This window comes from Gallinula chloropus (assembly GCF_964237585.1).
Source record: "Gallinula chloropus genome assembly, chromosome: 4".
In the NCBI taxonomy this organism is placed as follows: Eukaryota; Metazoa; Chordata; class Aves; order Gruiformes; family Rallidae; genus Gallinula; species Gallinula chloropus.
The window spans coordinates 74,902,271-74,917,379 of NC_140088.1; the positions used below are offsets into that span (position 1 = coordinate 74,902,271).

Sequence of the window (15,109 nt, forward strand, 5' to 3'; positions counted from 1 at the left end):
ATTTATTTTCTAGCTCCAGAAATTATGATCAGTCAAAATAAAAATACAGGAAGAATTTCAGGGTCATGCCTATGATTCTATGAAATCAATGTCCATGTTAGCTCCTGCATGGCAATGTCCACTTTGACTCATCCACCCAAGGGGCTGATTGTCATGTCCAGGATATTTTTTAGACCAAATGGTATTTTATTATGAGATAGCTGCTGACAGAAATCACACTCCACTTCCTCAGAGCAATATAAATATAGAGCAAGAGACAGGCCTTGCATCAGGAAGCTAAAATCAAAGTACAAGTAGAATAAAGTATATTCTCCTTCTGTGGGTGGAGGCCTTGGGAAGGAAGATACTGAGCTGCTCTAAACTTCTGTCTCCCAAAGCCTCCTGAATTTCAAGTGTGTGTCATTACTCACAGCATCTCCTTTCTTTTATTTCACATACTCATTCTCAGGAATTATCAGTATCACCCCACTCCTCATCCCATTCAGTGTGCTGTAAAGACCCTCTCTTTTTAAATTTTACCAGACACTTAAGATTTTAGCGAAGGAGATAAGCATATGGCCATGACAAAGGGCAAGACTCAGTTCCAGTCATAAAGGAGACACATACTTAGAAATGTCTTACAGTACACAATGTTAAAAAAAAGAAAAAAAAAAGAAAAAAAGAAAAAAAGTAAAAAAGGAAAAAAAAATGAAAAAGGAAGAGGAACATAACCTAAATGGCTTTACAACCACAGGGGCATTTCCAAAATGATTAATGCATTCAACAGTTACAATTGTCTCCTTGTGTCTGTGGTACATGTACCACAGTGGCATTGCTTAAAAAGATTAATATGAGAAAGCCTTACTTGCAGCCCTACTTATCCAATGGAGCTGTAGCCACTCCCAGCACTCTGCTCTTCTTGAAAAGGTACTGAGCATGGGACCCTTGGACACATAGAAAGGCTTTATCTGCTCCCCAGGGTGGTTTCGGTTGTTTGGCTGGTGAGTTTTGTATTTCCCGTGTGCAAAGGATGGGACCAGTGACCCCTACATGGCAACAACGTGATCACATTATCTCTGCTTGGGCTTTCCCAGGCTCTCTGGTTTAGTCACTAAGCAAAGGCAGCTGGGGTGCTGCTTTTTAACCAGAGGATGATGTGGGTCTGGATGTGTGGGAGTAGATGCAGTGGATGGGCTCAAATATCTCTATAAAAACTGTGTATTTTTTTTTTTTTCTTTCCAGGGTAAACCCAGGCTTATTCAGTTTTACTCTATTTTGTTGACTACTTTAGTATTGTTTGGCTTGATCTATCTTGCTTGGAAATGTTGAGTTTAAGGTATAGAAACAGCTCAGCTGTTTGAACCAGCCTACAGTTAATAGTACAACTCCGAGAAAGGTACCCTTCACAGTAGAATCAAAGAAGGAGAAAACAAATATCAATTCCTACAACAGGCACAAAACACTTTCAACACAAGACAAAAGATCTGCACTCTACGTTCTTTTATTATTTTCTTTTTAGTAGCTTCATAACAACTTAAAAAGATCTATATTCTGTGACTCTAGAAGTCACTGCAAAGTCTTTCAACGGTCATCTAGGTTTTGGATTTACCAGAATTTGTATTTATAAAATTATAGTTTGTACTTGCTTATTGCCTTTTCTTAAAAATGAAACCAAACCAAGCAATTATCTTTTGTCTATTCCAGGGTTGTGCCTTCTACTGGGGATTCACTTCCTGGATTGCATACTACATCAACCACCCCCGATACACGCCACCATGTATGTATAAATAGAATGCAAAACTGGGCTTGATTTTAAAAAGTTTTTGGTATGCAACCTTAAGTCCTCCAAAATCAATAGGTGGCCCCTACATGAGATAATATGACTAATCTAGCCAGAGATCAGCCTTTACTCCCTCTCAGAAGGAAGACTGTTGTGCAGGAGGCACTGCTGCTGTGCTACTGACTGTATGTTCCTGTTCAGCAATGGTCAAGTGCTGTCCAGTTTAATGAATTGGAAATATTGGTCAAGTGGAGAAAACACAAAGATTGAGATATTTTGCTCGTCTTCACAATATTTGTATTAAGAATGCAGGGCAGAACTAGATCAGATGGCATTTTCTTGCAGGAGATATTTATTTGCTAAAAATACATCCTTTTTATGAAAATTAAGATTTTTTCTTTAAAATGGCAAACCAGTGAAAGTCAATCAGAACTGTTGATATTAATGAAAGAAAAAAGCCTATGTTTTTTGCCTCCAGATTTCATTAATCATTTTGTTTTCTCTTGTATTTTATTGCACTGTTGTTTCTTCATTTTTTTTAATTTCGTTTACTCTGAACATTTTGATCTTTCAAGCATAATTATCATGTTTTGTTTCCTGCTACTTTACTTTCCTTACTATACCTTGGTCTTTCTTTTCCTGTGCATCGTATACTTATCTTTGAGATTTTGGAAGAAAGGGTTTGCTTTGCCATCTTGATTTATGCTCAGGTAAATTACTAATTTATTTCAAGCACAAATTCTCCTACATGACACTTTATTTTCTTTCAAAATAACACAAAAGTTATCTTTCAAAATCATGTAATTCATTGAAAGACAGTTGAATTTGGTGTGTCTTCAATAGTAATGCTGCAAACAATGATGAAGCCACCCTGGACAAAGTCTTTAGCCATCAAGTCAGTAGATACAGCTTCTTTGTAGATGAGGTCATTTGTTCAAGACACATCTTTCCTACAAAGCATTCAGAAGAAGCATTTCTAACTCCTTGCCACTGCATTATAATGACAACTATAGGCATGTGGATCTAATGCTGCAGATCACTGGCCATCTGGCAGAGTTAGCTGTATCAGTAAAACATCAATGGCTTACTTTGGATGCAGGAGCAGGTGACGTCCACAGCCATATCCAGAAATGGCTGGTCTGGGGACAGGTAAGGAAAGGCAAGCCAAGCAGGTAGTTGCAGAATGCTATGTAGAAGCAGTAAATTAAACCAAAGGGCCCATGAAGAACATCTGCTTAGCAGGTATATACTCACATGTTGACATGTGCTAGCTGTTCTGAGGAGGAGTTTTTAGTGCATGCCCTTGGCAATGCAGAGGAGTCGTGTGCCAAACAGAGAAAAAAGGTTCTCAAAAGTAAAGGCTTGATGAGACTTGGTCAGGGAAGTAAGGTACTTGCACATGGTTTATGTCCCTCAGCAGTCTCCTAGGTTTACTTGACAACTATAAACCTTTGGAGATGAACAAGTACAGCTTTACTGTGGTCTGTACCACTGCAAATATATACTTAAATATACTTCTTGTATGGTCAGACTGTGAAGCAGATAGCAGTTATGCAGTAAAGCCTCACTACAACAACAACAACAAAACGAATAATGGATAAGTTATGTCCTGGGCTCTCTGCTCATGGAGATAGAAAGGCTTATGGATAAGGCTGTGATTCCTGGCCTGGTTCTGCCACTGACCTTCACTTCTTCCCTCTCCTTGTTTTTCTGAGGAATTTAACACCACCAGCAGCTTTATTAAAGCATCTGGATATATAAAGCTGACAAATACTAGAAAAAGTTAAGTGAAAACTGCTTTGAGATCAGTGGTGAAGAGGCTGGCATTTCTAGAGTGCTGTTACTATTTGCATTGCCTTCATATTACGTGTGATAGTACCCATTCTCTCTGCAGAGCCTGTCAGGAAAGAAGTATTTCTGCTCCTCAGCACTAGATTAATTTCACCCATAGCAAACCATGTGCATACCGTAAAATGCAATTTATAATTTCATTCTGTTTTCTAGCATTTGGCCACAGACAAGTTTCTCTTGCTGCCCTTGCTTTTCTGGTATGTAAAAAACTCAGTTTTATTGATGACTGTGGAATAGGCATAACTGACATTTTAGCTAAGTGCAGTAATGATGCTATGCATTAGTATATATGTATATACACACACACTCTTACATAGATATATACACATCCACGGGCACTGCCCTGTGTCCTTTGGCTGGATTTAGCGATAATCTGTTAAGGCCAGGAATACTAATACTATTTACCTATACAAAGTACAATATGAAGTGCTGTACCTGAAAGTCATAAGGACATCATCAACATTATTATTACTCATAATTGTGTAAAAACAGTAATATTTACATAGATTGGAACTTGACATTTTTAAACCAGTGAAGAGTTACATCTTAAGCAGACTTTGCAATAGTACTGGGTACCCTGAGTGACTTAACCTCAACAGCCATTAAAAATAATAAAAACAATACCTGCCAAAATGGGTTAAACCAAGGGAAAGTGCAGGTGACCAAGTATGGCTGAGATTACTGACACTGATGTTTGAATGAACGTAACCATATAGAGATACAGGGGCTCAGGAAGGAATTGTTACACAGAAGTATATATTCTCTTCTGTCCTTGGTGGGAATTGCATTTGGAAATGCTGAGTGTCGACTTACCCAAGAAAGCATGGGTCAGTAGCCAAAACAGTCAGCCTCTTTGAAAGTCAGGTACAGATCAGTTTCCAGAAATATAACAAGCAATAACATGCCTAAGCTCAGGCAAACATTGTTCAGAAAAGCCTTCAAAAAAAAAAAAAAAAAAAAAAAAGCCAAAAAAAAAAGCCCTGAGCAATATTTAAATGCTTTTCAAAATTGGGACCCTTAAAGATCAGTTTTGGCAGTGTTTCTCTCTAGGGCTTGGCCAAGCAGTTCTCAGCTTTTCCTGGTCTAATAAGGTATAGCAAAGACAAGCAAAGTACTCAGAAGTAGCTCATGCACTCAGTGAGGCTGTACAGCCAAAAGTGATAATCCTGTACTGTGGAGACAGGAGGCTGTGGCAGTGGTGGGCAGTGGTGTGCCCAGACCTTACTGTCTGCGCCCTTCCCAAGATCTGGGGTTACTTGAAACTGAATAAACTGCTTGCCCGAATCAGTATGCTATCAGTAAAAGTAGTCCTTATCAAAATCTCTGCACAGAAGTCATTATCTTTTCTAATGAAACTTCCTTCCTCTCTTCTATGTAACATGACCTGCTGTAGCTTTTTATGGAAAATGCTGCCATCACACAGAGAAGAGTCCTGTTGGGGGCACTGGTCATAAAATATGTCCGTTCCCTTCAGATCTGCATCAGCACCCGGCTTGTGGTCTACATTCTTCCAGCCCTTTTGAGAACTTCCAACCCATGGAAGCTCAAAACCTTTCCCTTTCAGATCTTGTTCTGGCAGGTTCCCAGACAATGAATTTAAAGCAGCAACATACAAAATAAGATAATTTGAAGCTGTTTTCATGGGTTTCTAAAACAAATGCACAAAATATTTGGAAGATTTCTTTCCCCCCACCACACGCCCACCTCTTATAACTCTTGTCTTCATTACATGTCCTGATGCAAATGTATACATATGCAGTTGCTGTAAACAGCAGTGCTGAGCAACTTGCAGAGTGTCAGCCGGTCCTTCTGAGAGATCCTCATGTTTGGAGAAATTAATTTTTGCAGGGATGTTTTTCTCATAGGGTACACACAGAATATAAGGAGTGGGGAATGATATCCAGACTTCAATATTTTATCATCATAAATACTCTAATATTTTTTTCTGCTATTCCCCACTGCCCCATATTTTATATCTGAGACACTAAGGACTAGCTTACATTTAACAGTACTTCTTGATATAGAGCATTGGCAGCCACATTTCTAAAGAGGGACATAAGAGCTAATTACAGCAGAATGCAGCTGCAGAGTCAAAGGTAAGCCAATAAAAATCCCTGCAGAAATGCCCTATGCTTGTTTTATTTAGAATTGATTATAGAATTAGTAGGTGTTAACTATAGTGTGTGAATCTCTCTTGCTCCACAATAGTATGGGCATTGCACATTTCAGTATATATAGTGTTTCACAAAAGCACTTTTAACTTTGAATTTTTTTTCTTTAAAATAATAGTAATCAGGAAAAATCATGTTCCTAGCTCATAATTGGAAGTACGTAAATTAGAATTACTTCTATTGCTATGTCTAGAATTATAGCTTCTGATATGGTATTTTATAATAGAATTTCCTTTTCTGGCTATTTAATGTTTTACATCTGGTGTTTATGATAGATGACAGCCAGTTAGTTGTAATTAAAAAACATAAAAGGACTGAAGGATTTGACCCATGACTACTTATCCATGCAGAATAATAGCTTTGCTAATAGAACTGATTTAAACTTTCCTAACAAAACCCACAGAAATCTCTCTGTAGAAAAGGGGAAAATTCTTCAGCAAAGCTGTCTACAATGTTATTTCAGATAATGGCACATTTCAATATAAAATGATGTTACATGTTCTTTTCAATTATTTTTAATTGAAGTTTGTTATGGATGACTTTCAAAATTAGCCTAAAAAATACAATCTTTTTTTTCTGTATTAATTTTGTGAGTTCACACTTTTAACATCTTTAGATTTTAGCACTTTTCCTTTTATTTTAATTTCTTAATTTTTCCAGCCTTGCAAAATTTAGAATGACAGATGATATGAGAAAACACAACTTTTTAACACTGAATTTTTTCAATTTGAGAGTAGAAATGAGTCTTCAAAACCAGAAATTAATAGAAAAGTTCAATTCAGTCCAAGACTGAAATCTGTACAGCATTTTTGGTTTTCTTCATAAAGCAGAGGGAAAGATGAAAACTGTAAAACTAGATAGATGCACTGATAGGCTTTCTTTTTCAGGAGCTGAAACCAGTGTTCCCAGCAGTTCCCACTTCAAGTATGGACAATAATTGGTTTTGATTTTACAGTAGTTTTAATTGCTGAAGTGCTGAAAGCCACAAGCAAATCTGAAATCACCTTCTGTATAACCAAATCGACAGACACGGTACTTCTTCCAAACATTTAAACCCTTCAAAGATTACAGATCATGTTTGAGAGTTTGGCTTGGGCTGGAGATGGCATAACCAGAGCAGCAGAGCCAGGAATAATGGTGCCTCCCTTAATTTATCGATTTCTGACCACTATCCATTCGACCAGTCTGCCCTTCAGAGAAGCACTGCCTTTTGTGTTGGCCTTATTTCCCTTTCCTCCATGACTTACCTAGAGACCTAGTTACTGTGCTCTGGAACAAAGGTGTTAGGCCTGACACCTTTGAAGGTGTGTGTCAGAAGAGGGCAGGGACACTGATTCATGACAACTTTACCAAACCAGTGGTCAACTTTTCACCTGCTTAGCTCCAGGCTGGATTATATCCAAATCCTGACAACGATTTTCAGTTTAGACAAGTATCTTGCTAAATTTCTTAAACCTCAGGGAGCCTCTCTGATCTCCACAGACCAAAACACGTTGCACATGCTGGGCACGGGAACCACGCTGAAGTCCTGCCTGCACTGAGCTCTGCGGAGCTGAAGCATGGGCTTCACCCCAGGCTGTGTTCATGGTGCTCACTAGACACTTGTGCATGTGAGAAAGCTCACAGAATGTATTTCCCATGGGACAGTCATTTCAGAGTGCCGACTTTTTTGGATACTGAGGCTAAGCTGTAACTGGGGGATGCTGGTTACTCACTGCAACACAGTTACTGCAGCATTTTAGGCATACAATTGAAAACATGTTTTTAATGTCTTGCAGATGTGTGAAGCTGGAAATCACTTTATCAACGTAGCTTTAGCTCACCAAAATCATTCAGGTCTGTCTTTGTTTCCTGTTTGTCTGTTTAAGACTGAAGTGTGCTTAACCTATCCATCTTCTGCAGGTACACAGTAATTTATGTATCTGCATCCTCAGAATAAAGAAAGATGAAGTAGGTACCGTGCCATTGTTATAACATCTTCAAAATAAATGTGGTGACAAGGAAACGTTAGCAAGACTGTTGTTCCAAAATTTATAGCGAATTTATCTTAATTATACACAACTGCAATTTAAATACAGATTTAAGCATGGAAGTTCCCTAAAACATTCTGTTGACTGGCAACAGAGTATTTAATTTTAAATAGGTTTAAAAAACTTTTAAACTAGATTGCAGAGGTTTTTTAGGTACGTGCATCTCATGCAAACACACACACACACACACACACATATATATACAAACACACAAGGACAGACTCATGAATACCTACGCAGGCATCAAAGTGTATGTATGCTCTTAAAAGGATGCTCCAAGCATGGGTTTTCAGGGTCTTTTGTATCATGAGAATAAAAGTTATCCTATATATAGTCAAAAGGAAAATATATTTTCAAGCAATAATGGTATAATTTCTCACTCTGACAAGAAAACGCTTCACCACAGTATGGCCAGGTTCACACACTGAAGTCAGCTTCTATTCCAGAAAGCTTTCAATGTGCTATGGTTAAAGCAGGTGCTTACATTGTTTGTTGCAAGGAGCCTAATTCCGTTGAAAAGCAGCAAGAGCCAAATAATTCATCAGCATTATCAGTGCCTGCAAGTATGAAAGATGCACCATTGTTGCTGGAACTTTAAAATAAAAAGCGTTGCATAGGTGGTATTTTGTGGGAGCATTATCAGCTGCTGCAGGGAGTCATGCTGTTAGCTCTGGAGCTGTTTTCCTGTCCTACCCTAGAATGAAGGCTGAGGATGCAAGAAGGGACAGGTTCACATTCCTGAGTCAGGCTAAGATACAACTGCATCCATTATATCACAGAAGAGTGCCCTTAGCCCTCGCCTGCCAGCTAGTGCACATTAAACCACGTTTCTCTCTTTCTCTGAACAAAGGTTGCATCCTTTGGAACTGCCAGACCTTTCCTGTAAAAAGTGATACGTGGCTCACTAAGCAGCATTCTCACTAAGATAAATACATCTTTTGCTGTCTCAAAAGATTTTACTGAAACTTTTTTAGCAAGTTTTACTCTGGGAGCATTGGCCAAGGGGATGGCTGTTACACAGGCAAGTTGTGATAAGGCTCCATTCCCTTCCCTCTACTGAAACTGGTTTTGTACATTTGGGTTTTTGTTGTTTTTTGTTTTTCTCCTGTTTACTTTCATAAAGGGAGTAAAGCCTGTTTTCCAAGTCCAACCTACAACCCCTTCACGTGGCTCTTCTTGCTGGTATCCTGTCCCAACTACACATATGAGGTACATGACTTTCTTCTGCTTATATGCAAAGGGTAGGTAGTTACTGTGTTTCAGCCTTTGCCTGCAGAAAATCTGCAGTGCCTCCATGCAGTTCCCTCTGCACACCAATCATCATGTTCTGTATGTCAGACTCCTCCCACAAATGTTTCTTCACCAGACCCTTCTCTTCCCTCACACCAATTTCATGACTTTTTTGGATATTCCCCCTGCTACGGAGTCTCCAGTGACCCACAGATTTACCATCCATCCCTTCACCCCCATCCAGCGCACTTGGGGACGGGTCCCTTTCTAGCTATTTTTCCTCTCATTTCCATGAGGAGTATTGTGCTCTTCTTCCAGGGGGAGCTTTTGGGGAAGCACTCACTTTTGAAAAATTGCCCTTTTGCTTTACATAGAGTATACAATTAACATTGCCTTTTCCATTGCAACAGATTGGGTCTTGGATTAGTTTCACAGTGATGACACAAACCCTGCCAGGTAAGTTTGAAACAGAATAAAAATAGCCTCCAGATTTTTGTTTGCTGAAGAGAATTCTGGAAAACTAAAATTTGACAAAAAATTATGGCAGATGAAATATTGCCATCAAATCTCCCCTGTGATGTGACTGTATAAGCCTTTAAATAAACCTTTAAAGTGTTATGCAGAAACCTGTGGAGAAAAATTATTGCAACACCTTGTTTTGCTCAAAATCCACTCTGCTTTTTGTGAAATATTGTTGTTGTTTCCATCATGAAAAACAGACTTTGAAATTTAGGGGAAAAAAAAGTCAGTATTCTTCATTTACAGTCAATCCTTTGACTGTAAATGAAGAAAAGTTTCTTTGCATTGTAAATCTAGAATAACACTTCTGAGAGGGAGGGGAAAATGGATGTACTTGGTATTTTAAAATAGGAAAGGCACACACCTTCCAGGTAGCATCTCCCTGTTTGCTTATATCAGGATTCCAGCTCGTAACTGCAGCCTGCTTAGTAGCATTTCCAACTCTTGCTCAGTACTTTCCTGCATCCTTAGAGACCTACAAACCCATAAAACATGGTCCCTGGGACTGAACTCTCCAAAACATACACTTTTTAATTATTTTTTCATTCCAAAATAGAAACCTATAAAAGTTACTTGCAAAAAGTAGCCCCACATGATTTACAAATGAAAAGAATTTCTAAAGGGGATTAAACTGCATCATGGAAAAATTAAACTTTTAATTTTGTTTGAAAAGATACAACATTCTTGTGCTATAGGCCCTGGGGTGGAAATCACCTGAAAGTCGGGGGCATTGTAGGGCTGTGTTTACGAGGGCAGGGAGCAACACACACATCCTTGCAGTAATTGTCCCAAACATAACTTGACCAGATGCCAAATGAATGTTTCTGCTCCACTAGCTTATTTTAAAGAAGAAAGGATAATGAATTTGCAAAAAAAGGCCCTATAAAAACATTCCTCATTTGGTGTTATTAAGCCCTAATGGGGAGATAGCTGAGTTACCACTTACTGGCTCCTGACAACCAGAGCCAAGCCCTGGGCATCTATAGGTTGTTAGACATTGTGAGACCGCAGGGCCAGGCAGCTAAACCTGTCCGTATCCCTACTGCCCACTTCCTCCAGGGCTGAGCTCTCCTTCCATACAACAGGAAGCTACAGCCCAGCTCCCTGTTATGGGCGGGAGCCAGAGGTAAAAACAAAGAAGTGTTATAGGCAAAAGGAAACCAGAAAAATTGTTGAGAGGGGCCATGGGTAATTCTGTGTGGAGATGGCACCATGCCCAAGGAGGTCTTGTGATTTATGGTGAAATCATAGGTGATACAGGCTGTGTATAATAGATATGAACATCATCTGTGTGAATTCTGATGTGGAAGCTGAGCCTCAGGCTATGGGATATCAGCAACTGCAAGGCTGAGAGCAGGGGCAGACTTAACGTCTCTGCTCACAGAAGAGAATGCAGACTTTTCCATAAACCCTCTTTTATTCATAGAAACAGATATTGAAACAAGACATATGATTCTTTTTTCTTTTTTTGTCCTCTTTTTCCTTGGTAGTTGGCATTTTTGCTTTCCTGATGGTAATACAGATGTCTCTCTGGGCCCAAAAGAAACACAAGATCTACCTGAAGAGATTTTATCCAGAGGTGCGGAGAAAAGCAGCTATGATTCCTATCATCTTCTAAGCTCCTCACCGGCGTTGGAGCCTAAGTGTACAGTTCAAAAGCTAACACAGAGTAAATGAGCCATTTTATTCAGTAACGAAAGTGGATCAGAGGAAGAACTACTGCATATCTTTTTCAGAAAATTAACAGTTCAAGACGAAGAGCTTTTAATTAAGTGAAAAAAATTGTAGCTCTTGAATTCTTGGTTCCTGCTAAAAGATATGATTTAATTAGATTTTCTGTAATGGAGCTAATTGGGAAGGGACAAGAAAATTGCTTATATTGAATGTTAGACTAGATATTTTGCTGGTGTAAATAGGCACAGATGCCTGTTAGTATTAACGAATACAGCTCATATGCATGCATTCAAGCCTGGTAATTTTAATGTTCAGTGTTAGATGTTGACACGAGTCTTGGATTTTTGCATCAGAAGATATTTCACAGCCTTATTTTTATTAAACTGCACAGAAACAGCGTGTTCTGCCTCAGCTCCTCTAAAGCATCACATCAAAGAACAACCGCTAAGCTGTTTAACACAGTTTACTCGAGCTTTACAAGGTTTTTCTTTCTTTCCATTTTTTTTTTTAATTGAATCTCAGAGAAAATTGTTCAATACAAATTGGTTTGAATTGATCACGGCATAGAGGTCTAGCTTTCTTTTATTTTCAGGTAGACAGATCAGCCTCATGATCCCAGGAGGGATCAAGCAGTTTGTCAGGTGCTTCCCATCTTGCTACTTATATGCAGCATGACCTTGGGTACATCATTGAAGTCCATCACTCTTTTTCACATTAAACAGTTCTGGAAATAGCAGACGACTTTCTGGACTAACAAGTGTGTTAAGATCCCCTTTTCTGTTTGTAGTCAAGTGGTGAACACCATTTGACTTATTTTGTATCAAGCACTGTGAAATCCATGGGCATAAGGTGAACCAGAGTACAGCCTGTTATCGAAACAGAAAGGGATCCTGCCAAATGCATTTCAGTCCATATCTGAACTGCCTCAGATGGACACTGGCTGAAAGGCTTCAGGTCCCCTTCAATTAGGTCAGCCTCTATCTTCTACCTTGCTTTCCAGGATATTATTTTGTAAGGAATTCTCAGGGCTTGTTATTCAAGTCCTGGAAACTCTATTTAGCTCCAGCTGCAAATCAGTGGCACCCATGTCATACAGAAGCGCAATTTCTAGCAATTCTAGTTACAGAGAGCAAAAGAACTAGAACTGCTTCAGCAGGTATTAAGATATAGAGAATTAGGGCACTAAGCCCAGTTTTCATTCTATTTCTGTTGCACATTTATCAGTGTCTTTTGACTCCCTTAGGCTGGTGAAAAAGCTTGCCTAAAGAACTTTAATCATTAGAGAAACACCAGCGTACACAAGCAAGGCAGGCAGTTTGTCTCCAAAAGGCTCTGTTATCTTTGCGCCAGCTCAAGTGTTCTAACAAAGTTAATTTGCCCAGTAAATTGGGTTCATATCCCTCTTCTAAAGTCTAACTTGCAACACTTATCCTATTAGCCACTGTAACTCAATTTCATCTTGCTAATGTAAATAAATCGCTTTCCATATTTTTTAACTTGTAACCTGTGAACACCTCAAATTTTTTATTCTTTTCAGTGGAAAACCCAAGACACAGTGAACATCCAGTTCTCTAACCCAGACTGCTAATAAAGACCTATTTTTGAAAAATTATTTTCTCTACTCTTTAGTCACTTATACCTAACAACAATATTTCTGAAACCCTTTTTTTTTTTCCAGCCAGTGTTAGATGCATGACTCAAGACGGTTGTCTATTTTTTCGAATCCAGTCTCTGGGATTGTTTTCATTTCATGTTTATTAAATTTCTGATTTTAACAATCTTCAGATTTAAAATAGTATGCGTGGGAGGGTTACTTGCCAAAATTACTTACTTATCTGTTGGTCTCTCGATTAAAATGGCTGCAGCTTTCTTTAAGTTTATTCAAGGCATGTTTCTGAAGTTATTCCAATCGCTAGGAGTGGGGTTCCTATTCCACAGTGAGCTTAGGCAAAAGAAGTACTTCAGAAATTATTTACCTCCCTGCTTATTAGTTGGTCATTCGGTACATGGAGTGGGTGTGAGAAGGGTTTTGGCTCCTGTAGTAAATCACTAGAGTTCCAAAACAGGGGTAAGAGCAAACGCAAGGTAGGAGCAAATGAAGCTTCATTACAGAAGGCTGTCTCAGATAAACATGGCAGATATTTTGAGATTCATCAGCAGGGTGTTGACCAGGTAAAATTGCTCTGAACAGTGTTACACAAAGAGCTATAAAACCAAGTTAGAAGAGGTAAGTTAACTTCCTGGCACGTTTTGCTTCAAAGTGAAAAAATATATAAAAATGGTCAGTCTTTGGTTTTGATAAGCATTTAAGGGGCCTTGCTTTTGAAAAAAAAAAAAAAAGCCTGAAGCCCAGAAAACTGCAAAAAATCCAAGCAAATAAATTAAAAAACCAAGCCAGGCAATAAGGTAAGTATTATCATATAAAGTATTTGACAGTGATTTTAACCACAAGTGCCATGCAGCTTTTGAACCAAAACAATTGTGTCCACACAAATCTTTTCATGGCAATATTTTCATGACTTTAGTGATTACCTGGGGAAAAAAAAAATAAAAAGCCTTACTGAGCTCGGAATATACTAGTATTCCTTGTATTAGCAGCTGATAAGGGATGAAATGGTTAACTGCAAATTACTTTGGCAATATTTTCTCTTAAGCCAAGATCTACTTCAGAGACATTGGTAGAAGGAAGGCAAAGCACTACTAGCAAATCACTGATTCCTTTCCTTTGACCCTGAAATACGTCATCATCCAACATGAGATATCAAATGCAGCTAGGGTAGTTGCTCCTCACTTTGCCCACATTTAATATGGAGTCACCATCCAAGTGCATTGAATGTACTGGAGTCCATGGAAAAGGAAAAGTAATCAGGACAATGTGAATTACATTTTGCAATCCTGCTTCTCCATTACTTGCAACAAACCCCAATATTTCCCTTTGAGCTAAATCTCTTTCTGATGCTGTTTTCCTCAGATTTTACCTCTGGAAAGGTGACAAGACAGTGAATCCACTGCCCATGGTGCCCTGCCCTGATCTGTGCTCCAGAACTGGCCTGAGCTTCCCTGTGGCTTCCGTCAGCCCCATGGCTTCCCTAACAGCTTTTAGAGGCAAATTATGCTATTTGTCACAAGGAGCAGGAGGCAGAAGTACCATACAGCAAAAAAATTGAGTGGTTGACATTGGAGACACATTCTCATTAGATACAAGGAGTTGGTGCAATCACTGGCACAGTTAGGCTCCCATGTGCAGGGACAATTCCTGCTCAATGCTTCTCAGAAGCAAAGTCATCCATGCTAAGGATGACAAAAATAAGGCAAGATTTTTTCATAAAACAGAATGATTTTATATTATAGAATCATTAAGTTTCAAAAAGACCTCCAAGATCATCTAGTCCAACCATTCCCTTTCCACCTATATTACTTACTAAACCATGTACCTCATCCAACCTTTCCTTACACTTCCTGGAGGACAGTGACTCCACCAGTCGCTGGGCAACCCGTTCCAATGTCTAACCACCCTTTCTGAGAAGAGATTTCTCCTCATTTCTAACCTGAACCTCCCCTGGCACAGCTTGCAGCCATTATCTCTTTTTCTGTCACTAGTTACCTGTGATAAGATCCTGACCCCCAACTCACAGCTTCCATCAGGTAGGTAGATAGAGAGACTTTGGGCCTACTAAACAAGAGTTTTGGCAGGGACTATATAAAACAAATCAAATTAAGTCCTAATGAGTCCTTCCTGACCTGGCCAACAAGGACTGTGCAAGCAATGTTGCCTGGCCTGCCTGTGGGCTCAAAGCATATCAGAAAACAATCACTGCCTGGTCCACACAGAGAGACTGCTCAACACCCAGGTCCCTCCATGTTGTCCCTGCAGG

At 39.1% G+C, this 15,109-nt stretch overlaps 1 protein-coding gene across 1 annotated transcript in view; it reads left to right on the forward strand.

Moving 5' to 3' along the window:
• TECRL (trans-2,3-enoyl-CoA reductase like) overlaps nucleotides 1–11,201 on the forward strand; it is a gene marked incomplete at its 5' end in the record, with an annotated part of 64,059 nt that extends 52,858 nt beyond the window's left edge. The window contains 6 exons of the mRNA XM_084262980.1: nucleotides 1,684–1,756; nucleotides 3,764–3,807; nucleotides 7,560–7,621; nucleotides 8,939–9,020; nucleotides 9,452–9,497; nucleotides 11,051–11,201. Of these exons, the coding sequence (XP_084119106.1) occupies nucleotides 1,684–1,756; nucleotides 3,764–3,807; nucleotides 7,560–7,621; nucleotides 8,939–9,020; nucleotides 9,452–9,497; nucleotides 11,051–11,178 (435 nt within the window). The 3' untranslated portion in view covers nucleotides 11,179–11,201. The remainder of the gene's footprint in view (nucleotides 1–1,683; nucleotides 1,757–3,763; nucleotides 3,808–7,559; nucleotides 7,622–8,938; nucleotides 9,021–9,451; nucleotides 9,498–11,050) is intronic.
• Between the last annotated feature and the right edge of the window lie 3,908 nt (nucleotides 11,202–15,109).